This window comes from Uranotaenia lowii, chromosome 2 (genome assembly GCF_029784155.1).
Source record: "Uranotaenia lowii strain MFRU-FL chromosome 2, ASM2978415v1, whole genome shotgun sequence".
Lineage (NCBI taxonomy): Eukaryota > Metazoa > Arthropoda > Insecta > Diptera > Culicidae > Uranotaenia > Uranotaenia lowii.
Window position 1 is genome coordinate 371,991,259 of NC_073692.1, and position 15,350 is coordinate 372,006,608.

The 15,350-nt window shown below is 38.4% G+C and overlaps 1 protein-coding gene across 14 annotated transcripts in view; it reads right to left on the reverse strand.

The window, feature by feature from the left end:
* Positions 1-807: 807 nt before the first annotated feature.
* LOC129748323 (probable phospholipid-transporting ATPase IA) overlaps positions 808-15,350 on the reverse strand; it is a 329,089-nt gene continuing 314,546 nt past the window's right edge. For 11 of the 14 annotated variants that reach the window (XM_055742881.1, XM_055742874.1, XM_055742872.1 and 8 more), the window contains one exon: positions 2,133-2,370. In XM_055742881.1, the coding sequence (XP_055598856.1) occupies positions 2,273-2,370 (98 nt within the window). In that variant the 3' untranslated portion in view covers positions 2,133-2,272. Of the gene's footprint in view, positions 2,371-15,350 lie in introns of all 14 variants that reach the window. The other 3 variants (XR_008737709.1, XR_008737710.1, XM_055742873.1) reach the window with 2 other exon arrangements.

A 15,350-nucleotide genomic window follows, 5' to 3' on the forward strand; every position in this document is an offset into this window, starting at 1 on the left:
GATTATTTGATCAAATTATTCTGAATTTTCAATCTTACAATAATTTTTTTCGGCTTACACAAATCAAAAGTTTGTTCTTCAAATGTTGTAGAATCTACGAAATTTTGTAAATCTTTCACAAAATTAAAGTTTCGGATGTAATTTGGTGACCCTTATCTTTCGATGAAAACGTTATGAAAGATTTTTCTCATCTTATGGTGTCTTTTTTAGGAAAACTTAAAAAAAACCAGCATTTCTAATAAGTTTGCGACATTTTGGAAGAAACTTTCTCTTGCCCAATAAACTATTTATGAAAAAAAAAAAATTAAACAAGGCAAAAAAAAAAATTTACACTTTTCCAAAGCTGATTTTGAAAATTAGCTTTCAAAAATAGATCAAAACTCATTTTTTTAGGGCTTTAGTGTCTTTTTGTCAGACCTCGCTTTCACACTTTTTTTAGGAGTAAAAATTATCTTGCCGATCACATCTTTCACTTTTTTTTTACTTCCAAAGCATATTTTTTCGTAAATTATCTTTTGGATAAAAGAGGGTCTTTTCTACAGTGTGGCAAAATTTCAGAAATGCCAAATTTTTGTTTATGATATTGTTCTTAAGAAGACACCGTACCTACAGTACCGTTCATAATTGTATAGAAATTGGAAGCACACGCACTGTTATTTCTACTTTGAACTTCCATGACTTTTGACTATGATGATACTTTTTGATCAATTTTTTCGCGTTAGATAGATCAACTATCACACAATTATTCTCCAAAGTTTGAGCTTTTTGGAGTTTGTGTGGCCTGAGAACAGTAATTCTACGAAAATCGGACTTTTCTCATTCAAACTGCATTATCTCTGAAACTACACTACATTTTTTATTGAAATTTTGCAGAGTGATTGTTGAAATATAAAGCTAGCATGTCTGAGGTTTTCGAAAAGTTCTATCGATGAGATCAAAAGCTATGCGAGGTGCAATATTCCAGGCATGAACCTAGAAATACGATTTCTATAGAATTTTGGACGATTCATGAAAACAATATCGTTTCCATCCAACAATCAACCAAAAAATGTCTGGCAAAAGCAATGAAGAAAAGGAAAAATGGAATAAATGGTCCATTTGTGTTTTGAAATCAGAATCTAACGATATTGTTTTGATTTTTTGGTTGAAATTGATTAACTGGTTGTTAAACAGAGAATATGATTTTCCTATGGAAACATTCGTCCAAAATTGTATAGAAATCGCATTTCTAGGTTCATGCCTGAAATATTGCACCTCGCGTAAATTTTGATCTTATCGATAGAACTTTTCGAAAACTTCAGACATGCTAGCTTTATGTTTCAATAATCACTCTACAAAATTTCAATAAAAAATGTAGCGTAGTTTCAGAGATATTGCAGTTTGAATGAGAAAAGTCCAAAAAGTCCGATTTTCGTAGAATTACTGTTTCTCAGGCCACACAAACTCCAGAAAGCTCAAATTTTGGGATATAATAGTGCGATAGTTGATCTATCTAATGCAAAAAATTTGATCAAAAAATATCATCAGAGTAAAAAAGTTATGGAAGTTCAAAGCCGAAATGACAGTGCGCGTGCTTCCAATTTCTATACAATTATGAACGGTACTGTATCTGCAAAATTATACCAAAATAAAACTATAACTAGTGCTGGCTATATAAATACCTTCACTTAGTAGCTTGTTTATGTTATTTTTTCTTCATTTTTCACACCTATAAATAAATAAATAACTCCATTTTCGCACTGTTACAGTAATTTGTCACTCTCTCTCTGTTTTTTTCTTTTAGTTTATCTATATAAATATACCCTGGCCGCTTACATCTAGATAATCGGTTTTGTTTTCAATCGGTTTAGTTTTTGTTTTCTTTTCTTTGTTTTTTTTGTTGCTGTATTTTACTCATACCCATCGACAAATAGTTTGTATATAGTAGATAAATAAATGGTTGTTGTGATATTTTGTTTACTTTATTTTTACATGCACATACACATATACACCAACGTTCTCTCTCGGCCTGGTGGCCTGTTTGCCAAAAACAATAGTCTCACGTCGATGACGCTTTTTAATCTCAGATGACGCCATTTTTTCCTCCACCACCAATACCACCAACGCCACAAACGTCAAATCACGAACGTGGAACGATGATGGTGGTGGGTTGGTGGGTTTGAGAAACGCTGCTGCTGCTGCTGTTTCCGCCGTCCTGTTGTTCGAAATGGCAGCCGCCACCTGATTAACACACGGAAAAATAGTTTTCGTAGCAAAAATCGGGCCGCTGCTCTCAGTTCCCATCCGGTTTCGGCAGGTTGGTATCGTACGCCCGGATCACGTCCGTCTGGGACACGTTGCCGCCCTCCTCCTGCGAGAAGGCGAAACCATCTGTTGTGGGTTTGGGGGATTTGAAATGAATCAATAAGAGATTATATGTATTAATGTTTGAAACATTTGTAATAAAAAATTGTTTTGTAACGAAACCGGAACTTTTTAAAATGTTTGAAAAATGTTGTACTAGGCTTTTTATTACTAGCGATACTAGATCATTCTGAGCTGAGCTGTGTTCTGATTCTAAAAATTAACATGCATTCATAAGATAAGATGAGTTTTTGAAATAAGACAATGATTCTCCAAATTTAAAATTTGGTTCTATAGTCCTAAATTTTTTGGAGTTTTAAGAGGCTTCCGAATTTCAGTTTCCGAATGATGTATTACCATCCCGAGATTTCAAATTCAGAATAAAAATCGAAGCTTTAAAATGTTAAAAAAAATAAAAAATTTGTTATCTGGAATCTCAATTCACTGTTCTTGGAAACTTATCAGTTTCATAAAATGACAAGAAAAAAAAAATACTCCGTTTAAGTTGAGTTATGAATTTTCGTTACATTTCTGAAAGTTAAAAATAATATTTAATTCAACCTTTGTGGTCGTTTATTTATGATTATCATATTTGTGAATCTAGCAATCGAAAATTATTTTTAACTTTCCAACTTCAAATTTCGAATTTTAAATTTCGTTTATATTAAGTTGACAGAAATATCGTGTTGGGACCCTGGATACGTCGCTGCTGACCTGCTGATCAGGGGTGCCAGGTGGTTTTGATAAAAATCAGGACACCGCGATAAAAAAAATCAGGATTTTTCAGGACAACACTAAATTGATGAAAATAATATGCAGCTCTGCTGAAATTGCATAACTAAAGGCGAAATACGAGCGCAGAGGACGCCTCAAATATGCAACCAAAGCGATAAGAACCTTTGCCAGTGGCTTTGGCGTAGTGGTTAGAGCTCAAGTCTTCTACACCAAGCTTCATGAGATCGAATCCCGGTCATGGCATACATAGTACACTTTCTGTGGTTAAGTGGTTAGTAAGATGCTAGCCATCATAACTTCGAAAGATGTACGCTTAGAGTTAAGGAAATAAGATCTTTCCAAAGAAACATAAAGTTTCACTAAGATCCTATATGTGTGTGCTCGTTTATCAAACTATTTTATTAAAGATTAGTTTGATTTCCTCACCACTTAACCATAAATTAAGCTATAGTTTTGACATTTTTTTAAAAATCAGGACAAATCAGAACATTTTGAAGGTCATTATTCAAAAATCAGGACAATTCGAGAGTTTTCGAAAAATCAGGACGGCCTCTCGAAAATCAGGACAAATCCTGAAAAATCAGGACACCTGACATCCCTGCTGCTGATGCCACGCCTGACGCCAGCACAATAGTTAAGGCAGACGTCGCGTCACGTCAGCGTCGCGTTGACATTTCATTTTAGGGATACCGTTTTCCGTTTGAGCCACCACAATGGTGCGTCGCGTCAGTGACAGCATTGTACTAAAACGCTGAACTTGTTCTAAACAGCAGCGTTCTCCAGCTTCAACGTTTTCGTTTAGAAATAAATCAAAATTCCAGCGCGTCAGCAGGGTTTTGAATATTCTTTTTAATGCTTTTTTGTCAAAGTTTGACACAAATATACTCAAAAATAAAATTATCGTCATTTTTTTGTGTTTTGTAATGTTAGGCACCTCGATTTTTGTCTCAAAAATTCTGGAAAGCCTTGTCAGTGGACGCTGTATTGTGCTGAAAAAAAATCCCAGTGCGTCGCGTCAGCGTTTTAGTACTCAACGACAGCGTTGACAGCTGACGCGACGCGACGTCCGACGTGCTATTGTGCGGGCGCCTTTAGTTAGGATTGAGATTGATGATTGATAGACAGCCTAAATTACGTTCGTACAAAAGTATATCTTTTTACCACACCCAAAATTCAGCCTCTGTGCCAATGGCGTGTAGTCAATTTCATAGCATCATTGGTACAAGAAGATAACGCGACCGGCACTGATTCGATTTGCGCCCACCGGCATTAACCTCCCAGCGAAACCGAATTGCGTATGTCTGAATGAAACAAAATAAAAACGTTTTCGCGTCCCTCCCCATCGCATCACAAGCCAAAGAAGGATGGAAATAAATACCGGCCAACACCAGGCAGTCTGCGAACCGAGCACTGTGCGTGTGAATGTAGCAAAAGCAACAACAAACACCTCCTCCTAATTCAATCAACCGGCAAACACGGCTAAGCTGTGCGTGTGTATGTAGCAAAAGCAACAACAAAAACATTCCTTCAATTCACAGGCAAACAACACCGGCCAAGCTGCCCGGCTTTAGCAGCTGTGTATATGTAGCGTGTGTATGTAATAGCAGGCAGTAAGCAAAGCACAGTTCTCATTCAATGGGTTTCCCGTTCCTTCACTCCCGTTCCCTTTCCCGTTTCCATCTTAAGGCAAAGGAATGCATTGAAAGGAGGCCAAACGCCGGGAAGCCGCTGTTGTACGTTTTTTGTGATTGATCGGTAACAGAAAGCCTATGACAAATATACCTCGTCCTGCATGAAGCTCGAATAGTACACTGGTTAGAATGTCGGACTGGCAAGACGATCCAATTGGTGATTTGAGTTCGATTCTCACTACAGCGCTGTGGTTTTAATTTTTATTTTCTTGTTTCTGGGATGAATTATCCAATAGGAAGGAAATCCCATAAAATGTTTTTCTTGTTTCGCTTGAATGTAGTGGTCATCATTTTGGTTGGGAACCGAGTCCTTATGCCAGTTACGGTTTTTCAAACATACCGTCTTCGGCACAGTGCACATTTCAGAGCATTATCGGCACAGAGATTTGCTAAAAAGGCATTGGATTTTTGCAACCTCTTCTATGGGTGCAGTAATAAAAGTATTTTTATATTAGTTTATGTCGTTAGCGTTCTGACTTTTACCTCGGTCACACCCCCGTAACGAACGTCGTAACAGTGGCGACGAGTATGTCGCGTAATTGAGTGAAAATTAAGCGCAATAATCTTCACTTAAGAGGCGCGTCACCCACGCGGAAATATCGGTGCACTATGGAGAACAATAACCTCAATTCGCATTCGTCGCCGGAATTCACAAACGCTGGAGAAGCTCTCGAATCCGACCCGCAACACCTTGGAAGACAGAATCAGCCGATATTTGGTCATCATGGTCAACAGCAACAGCCACGCTCGATCCCGTCGGATCCGTACCTCGCCCAGTTTTTCCAACAACAGCAAGTCTACACGGACCAAATGGTCTAGCAGCAACAACTTACACAATTCCGGGACGCCCTGTTAGTCGTCAACGTTCAGGTGCCCTCCAATCCGAAAATCATTCTTGATTCTTTGGCCAACAATGTGAAGGAATTCCGTTTTGACCCAGAGAGCAACATAACCTTCGCCACGTGGTATGGGAGGTACAATGATCTCTTCGAAAAAGATGCTGCAAGGCTTGATGATCCAGCAAAAGTTCGCCTGCTCATGCGAAAACTTGGAGCAGCGGAGCACGAGCGCTACGTAAGCTTCATCCTCCCTAGGCAACCAAAAGATTTTTCATTCACGGAGATATTGGACAAATTAAAAGTCATTTTCGGTTCCACTGAATCCGTGCTCAATCGCCGTTACCGTTGCCTACGTCTGGAGAAACAATAAAACGAGGACTACACCTCCTATGCTTGCCGCATGAATAAATCTTGCATCGAATTCGAGCTGCAGAAACTCTCCGAAGAGGAGTTTAAATGTTTGATGTTCATCTGTGACCTGAAAGCAGAAAAAGATTCCGAGGTGCGAACTCGCTTTGCTGTCTAAAATTGAGGATAGACGGGACGTCACACTTGAGCAGCTATCCGATGATTGTCAGCGTCTTCTATTCCTAAAAAGAGACACCGCAATGATTGAAGCTACACCGCCGGCCGCGGTGCAACAGTTGAAACGTCATCATCATCATCATCGCAACATCAACAACAACAAACATCCAGCTGCAAAGGTAAACAGTTCCAACAAGAATCTACCTTCTACTCCTTGCTGGCTCTGTGGAGCCATGCACTACGTGTGTGATTGCAGTTTTAAGGAACACAAGTGCAGCACCTGTGGCAATACGAGCCATCGTGAAGGATATTGCTCAACAGCAAGGCAGAATAGGAAATTTTCTAGCCGAAACAACAAGCCTCATCGAGTTTTCACAAAAAAAGGTGAGTATCCTTGTAAATAAGTTACATAATAGCCGTCGTTTCGTTCAAGCTAAGCTAGACGGCATTGATATACGTCTTCAACTGGACACTGGTTCCGACATCAGCGTCATTTCCCTCCAAACATGGGAGCGTATGGGTAAACCGCCAGGTAATCGGTCGTTCAGGTCAGCGGAATCGGCATCAGGAGATCACTTGAGGTTGCTTTTTCGTTTCGATTGTGATGCCATTATCCACGATGAGAAACGCCGTGCTCAATTCCACGACGTTGATAGCCCACTCCACCTACTGGGCATCGACATGATGAACGTCTTCCAGCTATGGTCCATTCCGATCGATACGTACTGCAATCTCATCACCCGTTGCTGTGACAGCGTGGAATCATTAAAAGCAACCTTCCCTGCTGTCTTCCAAGAGCGACTCGGTCTATGCAACAAAACTCAGATCCATCTGCACCTCAAGCCTGACGCAGTCCCTGTCTTCCGTCCGAAACGTCCCGCAGCCTATGCGATCTACAACACCGTAGACGATGAACTTGATCGCCTGGAACGGATAGGAATCATCTCTCCAGTCGACTACTTCGATTGGGCTGCGCCTATCGTCGTGGTGCGAAAATCGAACGGCACGATTCGCATCTGCGGCGATTATAGTACTGGTCTCAACACGGCTCTCCAACCTCACCAGTATCCTCTTCCGTTGCCGTTGCAACTCGATTTGTCGGAAGCGTTCCTGCAGGTGGAGGTCGGCGAAAGCAGCAGGTACCTTCTAACGATAAACACTCACCGTGGCCTCTATCGTTATAATCGTGGGGTAAAAACAGCTCCTGGAGCCTTTCAGCAAATTATCGACGCTATGCTGGCAGGCCTACCGGGCATCTCTGGTTACATTGATGACTTGGTAGTTGGTGAAAAAACCCCGGAAGAACACTGGGCTAGAATCAACGAGGTGTTGCGACGGATCCAAGATTTTGGCTTCACGATCCGTCTCGAGAAGTTTAGTTTCGCAAAATCACAGATCAAGTATTTAGGCCATACCCTTGATCGCAACGGCATTCGTCCAGACCCTGATAAGGTGCAAGCAATCCACAATATGGCAGCTCCGACAGATGTCTCCGGAGTTCGCTCATTTCTGGGCGCAATAAATTACTACGGCAAATTTGTACCTCAAATGAAAAACCTGCGTTTTCCTCTGGACGAACTTTTAAAAGATGGAGCAAAATTCGTCTGGACTTCCGAATGCCAGGCATCTTTTAATAAATTCAAACAAATTTTAACCTCCAACTTAATGTTGACACACTATGACCCAGCGCTCGAAATAGTGGTGTCGGCAGATGCTTCTTCGGGTGGTGTTGGTGCCACGATCTCACACAAGTTTCCTGATGGCACCATCAAGGTAATTCAACATGCCTCCCGTGCATTATCACCTGCAGAGAAAAACTACAGTCAGCCAGATCGCGAGGGGCTCGCGATCATATTTGCCGTAACAAAGTTCCACAAGATGTTGTTCGGTTGAAGATTTCACCTTCAAACCGACCATGCCCCCCTCTTCAGGATCTTCGGTAGCAAGAAGGGCATACCGGTTTACACCACCAACCGACTGCAACGATGGGCCCTAACGCTACGAATTTTCCATCGAATACGTCCCGACCGCAAAATTAGGTAATGCCGATATATTGTCGAGGATACAGTTGGTAACACGAAGTATCGTTAATGTTCTTCCCTTGAGTTTTGGGCTTGTCCTTAGATCCTGTCTTGAAGCGAGTGTACCAATACTAGCAAAAAGGCTGGGCCCCTTCCTTAAAGGCCTTACCAGAACCGGAAGTCAAACCAAACCATACCGACAAGACGCACTCAGTCTCTGCCAAGGGTGCATAATGTTCAGCGAACGCTTGGTCATTCCATTGGAGTTCTGCAAACGTTGCCTGAACCAAATCCACCAAGGTCATCCGGGTATCCAGCGAATGAAGGCGATAGCTCGGTCGTACGTTTACCGGCCAGGGTTAGATTTCGATGTAACCTCCTATGTCAAGTCGTGTCGAAATTGTGCCATTCCTTCAAAATCCGCTCCAATTTCAAAACCGTCACTGTGGTCCACGCCGAGCAAGCAATGGGAAAGGGTTCATATATACTATGCTGGACCTTTGAACGGAGAATACTTTCTGCTGGTCATCGACGTCTTCACCAAGTGGTCTGAAATTGTTGAGACACATCGTACGACATCCATCTCATCGATTCGCATTCTGAAGGATCTGTTTGCTCGAATGGGTATGCAAACTACACTCGTCAGCGATAATGGAACTCAATTTACAAGTAAAGAGTTTCAAACGTTCTGCTTAGAAAACGGCATCGATCAACTGACCACTGCACCGTTCCACCCAAAAAGCAACGGTCAGGCGGAACGCTTTGTAGATACGTTCAAGCGTGCAATTAGAAAAATTCAGGAGGGAAGAAAAAACGGTCTGAGAAGCATTGGCCACCTTCCTTCTTACCTATGGAAGCACATCAAACCCATCGGCACCAGATGGGAAATCTTGAGCCGAAGCGATGTTTGGCAGACCAATTCGAACTAGTCTGGAATTGCTTCGACCACCACCGGAACCAGATCGAGCACCTTACCGTGAAGACCCCCACTCGCAAAGATCCTTTGCGAAAGACGAACTCGTTTTTGCTAAAATCTACGTCACGAATAAGTGGAACTGGTTCCCGGGTGTCATACTGGAGAAAGTTGGCAGAATAATGTACAACGTCTGGATTGACGGAAGACAAGTGGTACGCTCGCACATCAATCAACTCATTAGTCGAACCGAACAGGAACCGGAAACTGCGACGAAAACCAACTTGCCTCTAAGCATCCTTCTCGATGCTTGGAACCTCCCACGTTCGCCTTCAATCTGCCATCGAAGAACAATCAGCCGTACAAATGCCACGAAGATCTTCACGTACCCGAAGAGTTCCGAGGAGGTTCGACTCGTACCGGCTGAATTAAGAGGGGAGATGTTGGGACCCTGGATACATCGCTGGGCTCACAGTTGGCAACAGTGCTTGCCGACCTGCTGATGCCACGTCAGCACAATAGTTAGTTGGGATTGAGATCTTCATATTGATAGACAGCCTAAATTACGTCCGCACAAAAGTTTATCTTTTTACCAGTAATAAAAGTATTTTTATTATAGTTTATGTCGTTCGAACTTTCTGACTTTTACCTTTACCTCGGTCACACCCCCGTAACGAACGTCGTATCATATCGAAAGTTGACAAACATATTAGGAATGACTAATTTGCTCTGGAAAAGTGTCTTCGGTAAACAAATGATTTCTGAATAAATCAGTCAAGGACAAGCTGACAATTCCAGAAAAAAAAAACAAATTGGTGGCCAGACAATGGAGCAAACAGATTACGGTTCCAATTTTCAGCATAAACATCATTACAGTCATATAGCTATAATCGAAACACTTTTAACATTCCTTCCGGTTGGAAATTGTATGCCGGAAATGGATCGTCACTCCTCGACGGAAAACAGCTGACCACGTTGAAGGATTTTCAATTAGAAAACTCTCGGCCTGAGCCAGGGGAAAAGGTTAGAATCAATTATTATTGGCACACTCCGCCATATTGAAAGACGAACTAAGTGATCCCTCCAACGTGTTTCTTTGTTTTAACGCTTCCTGTCAATGCAAATAACAATCAAAATCATCAAGTTCAACAGAAAAGTGTTGTAATAATATTAGAAAAATGATTTCAAACTAATCTGAACTATATAAATTTGTCAATATTCGATTGAAATCGAATCGCTCGGCCCCCATAATTCGTCGTAATTTTGCGACAGGAATAGGAAACCGTTTTGCAAGAATTGGAATTAGACTGGTTCATTTTTACTATTTTTTGCTGACCACAGTCGGACTCATAGAGAATGAACATAATTGATTTCTAAGTAATCACAACACAAAAAAGTAATTTTGAAGCTAGGAACTAGATGCGCTGGGAGATAAGTGCAAAAAGTCTTTTTATATTAAAAAATTACTTGAATGTATTCAGCATTGTTATAATGCATGGTTTTAAATGAACATAGAATTGATGGCTTTTTTAAGCTAAGTGGTTGGTGTTTTACAAATTATTAACTACCAGTACCGTGCATAATTTAATAGACGTTTGAGTGCACGCAAGAATATCTCCAACTTTAACCCTTTCCTTCCCATGGTAGCACAGGTGATCCACAACTTCGCATAGCTCGCATTTGATCTGGGCGCTTTGGATCTACACCATTTTCTCATCGAATGTGCAAGTATGAATGAAGAATCATTGCACAAAATTTGAAGAAAATCGATTCACTAGTTTTTGCTTGGCAGATCAAAAGCTGCGCAAAAGTTGGATTTTTTTGAAATATAAATCAAGTCGTCATTTGATGTTCAATAACTTCACAAGTTTTCATAATTATTCTCAAATAAAAATACTGACGTGCAGAAAATTGCTTGTGTAAGTAAAATCAAATGATGGTTTGCTTAGATTTCCACTAAAGCATATAAATTTTCGAATAAGTAAAGTGGATCACAGGTGATACACTGGGAACAAAAGGTACTTTTCATCTTGCTAAGTTTTTTATCAATACTCATGAAAATCATTCCGTCAAAAGTTTTTTCTCTTCAGGATAGCTATTTCATCTACTGAAATGACCACATGTCTCAAAATATTTGCAAAAGCTCGTGATTTTTTTTCGAAAATCGGCACGTTTTGTTTCTCTGGTAAAAAGTGTCATGGCGGCCATTGTTCAAAGCAAAACTGATAATTTTAAAAATTTCAATAGTTTGACTTTTGAGAGCTGGATATACCCAAGAAATATTTCACAAAATAGGATCGTTTTAGTTTGTAATCAAAAAGGTGATGAAATTCCCTGTATTTTGGCCGCTATTTCTTATTCTTCATTTACACCCTCTGTGTTGTTATCTTCCCAATGGAGCATATATGATCCACCTCAAAATTCAAATTTATCAACTGGATCATAAAAGTAGACTAAAATAATGTATCTTTTGTTCTAGAACTTTAGTTGTTATCAATATTTCTATTTTTAAAACATGAAAAACCTCGTGGGAAGGAAAGGGTTAAACATTTCTAACGTTCAACTCCAATGACATTGTTTCTTCATAATTTTATATTTTAAGATTTGATTATTTTTGGTTCGATTATCTGATGACACTAAACCTCTTTCAAGTATTTGAAACATTAGATACATCAATTATATGAAAATTAGACTTTTTCAACTGCTTTCATTCAAACTGCAATATCTTACATACGACCAAACGCTTTGCTCTACAGAATGGTCACTGAGAGATCCTTCATGCTTATGCTTATGCTTATGCTTATGATACATACACAGCCAGATCTTGTCAGCATCCCGGTGAGTAGTAAAAGTACATTTACTGCCCATCTTTACTCGGCCGGGCCCACTGTGCAGTATTAGACGCAGAGACAACTGGATCACAGGGAGGAAGAAACGTGGACAACAGTACCATACGTTTCCATGATTAGATATTTTATTTTACGTTGGGAGCTTATTTGCTAAAAGAAGTTAGCTCCTGGATTCCGGTCCTTGGTTATTGCTCCTCAAATGGATGGAAATAAGGTTATTTCACACAGAAATTCAAAATTTTTGGCGGAATTTGATTTTTATCTGTTTGTTTCAAAAGCTTAAACTTATTAAAGTTATGATGTAAAATTTTGAATTTCTTTGTACCTTATCTCTGGTCATTGACCTTGGATATAGCGCCTTTACTCGCTCTTGAAAAGAAACATTGATAAAACAGAAAAAAAAATGTTATTAAAATCTCCATAAAATCCTTTGAAAAAAAAGTTATCTTTTCAAAAGATTTTATGAATTAAAAAACATCATTCTCGTACACATACCTTTTGTTGAATAAATTTACTTTTTACTCCTTAGAAACTAGTTTTGACATCAATTAAACTAACTAAGATGAAACAAATTATCGGATTCAATTGTCTTACCAAAAAAATTGAATAAATTATTAGGCAAACATTTAATTTCTAAAACTTTATATCCTTCCCTTTCATCATAAAAAATTATTGTTCAGCAAGCCTTGACTTCTCCACGCCTGATTGCAAAAAATGAATGAGAATACTAACATAGCGCAAGAGCAGATTCTGTAGTATTTTTTTCAATTTTTCTTCAAATGTTTTGTTCAGCAAACGGATTCAAACGTATTTCCTGATTTCATTGAAATACTTAGTTATAGTTTATAGTTATAGTAATAGTTTGAAAAAATTTGAATATGATAACACTAGTTTACAAAATTTTAAAAAAATCGTGAACTTGATTAACTGACCAACATTTTTAATGTAAAATCGGGCGCTGAATCCGAAAATGAAATTCAAAAAAATCTCAGTAGAACCGTTTTTGAGTTATGCTCCAAATACGAAATTTCGGAAAAATTAAAAAAGTTCTTGTACTTAGATTAAAATATCTCGGACGGCATAACAGTAATTTGAAATCTCTTTTTTGCATATTAAAGGTGAATAAATTTTCTATCGATCATCTGAACAATGTTTTTGCGTTTGACGAACAGTATTGTTGATATTAGTGACTTTATGAGGAAGAAAATTTAAAAAAACGATTTTTTTTAGAGAAAATTTTGTTTCAACGAAAGTTTTTGACTCGATGGTACCATTTAAAAAATCTGATTTTCTTTTGCGCTTAAATGTCAATTTAAAACAAAGATTTCAAGAGGTTATTTATTTAAATAGGTTGAAATTTGAAGAAGTTATGGCTACTTTACCATAACTGTATTTTTTGCAGTTTTAAATAGTTTAACGAATCGCAGTACACTTATCATAGTATAGGAAGAATGAAACATGATAAATCTCACTCGCACTAAGTCAAAATTATTTATTAGCTTACCAGAAGGTCTCATGCCAAGTTTCAGGAAGATCTGACCATAGGGAGGGGTTGCTTGAGTCTCAAACGTGAATAAAATTTTGAGGTATTTTGCCCGGAGGAACGAAAAATACTGGTTTTTCATCCATAACTTTTTTCATCCCTAGCTGATTGTTTTTTATGGTTGATTTTCATAAAGCCTAAGTTGAGACAAATATTTCACCCGAAGACTGTAACTCGATTGGATTTGAAACAGAAAAGTTATTGCGGTTCAAAGGCCGCAAATTTTGCCCAACACGCAATGAGTACTTTTTACGCATTGCGTTTTATACGACAATTTTCGACCAAAATACAATCTTTGAACCGCAATAACTTTTCTGTTTCAAATCCAATCGAGTTACAGTCTTCGGGTGAAATATTTGTCTCAACTTAGGCTTTAAGAAAATCAACCATAAAAAACAATCAGCTAGGGATGAAAAAAGTTATGGATGAAAAACCTGTATTATTCGTTCCTTCCAGGCAAAATACCTCAAAATTTTATTCACGTTTGAGACTCAAGCAACCCCTCCCTATAGTCAGATCTTCCTGAAACTTGGCATGAGACCTTCTGGTAAGCTAATAAATCATTTTGACTTGGTGCGAGTGAGATTTATCATGTTTCATTCTTCCTATACTGTGATAAGTGTGCTGCGGTTCGTTAAGTTATGAAAAACTACAAAAAATACTGTTATGGTGAAGAAGCCATAATTTCTTCAATTTTCAACCGATTTAAATAAATAACCACTTGAAATCTTTGTTTTAAATTGACATTTAAGCGCAAAAGAAAATCAGATTTTTTAAATGGTACCATCGAGTCAAAAACTTTCGTTGAAACAAAATTTTCTCTAAAAAAATGCGTTTTTTATAATTTTTTTCCTCATAAAGTCACTAATATCAACAATACTGTTCGTCAAACGCAAAAACATTGTTCAGATGATCGATAAAAAATTTATTCACCTTTAATATGCAAAAAAGAGATTTCAAATTACTGTTATGCCGTCCGAGATATTTTAATCTAAGTACAAGAACTTTTTTAATTTTTCCGAAATTTCATATTTGGAGCATAACTCAAAAACGGTTCTACTGAGGTTTTTTTGAATTTCATTTTCGGATTCAGCGCCCGATTTTACATTGGAAATGACCTTCAGTTTACTGAGTTCAAAAATGCTGTAAACTAGTGTTATTAATCCACTCATTATGTCCGAGGCGAACAAACACCGATGTGTTAGGCCAAGGCTCTGTTGACAAATAGCTGACTAGTCATGTTGTCTAAAACGTTAATCAATTTCTACCGTACTGTTCATTTAACACAAGGGTGTGTGTTTTACGAATGTCATACCATGGCCATTAGACTGAGTCGATTTCGGATCATTTTAAAATTCCTCAAAAACCCTGAGTTCTGAAAAGATTCGTTTTGGTTCAAAAATCATCCATGATTTTATGCAGGATTTTAAAAAAAGGTTTAGGCACATAAATCAATTTTAACTTTTTGGGTTTGATAGGAAAAATTTAATATTTTGTTCTAAAAAACGAACATGATTTTTCTTTTAACGTGTTTTGCTAATTTTTTTATGAAGAAAATTTTTCTGATAAATGACTTTGAATGGAAGTATGTATTTTGGCATTCAAGGCAGGGTAAATCAACCCGCAATACTGAAATTCGAAGATTCGACATCTATAAACAAATTCGTCAAGCGATGTCTTGTTTGTATCTGGCAAAGTTGCGGGGATATTTGAACTGCCTTCAATACCAAAAACATACGTTTCCTAAATCACGGATGAGTTTTGAACCAAAATGAAGGATTTCAGACTTAAGAAACTCAAAATAATGGCCATCTAAGACGAGTTGGAGTTCATAAGGAGAACTCCAAAGTTTGTGGATTTCTTTTGGGGTAAGAAGATCAGTGGCCTAAAA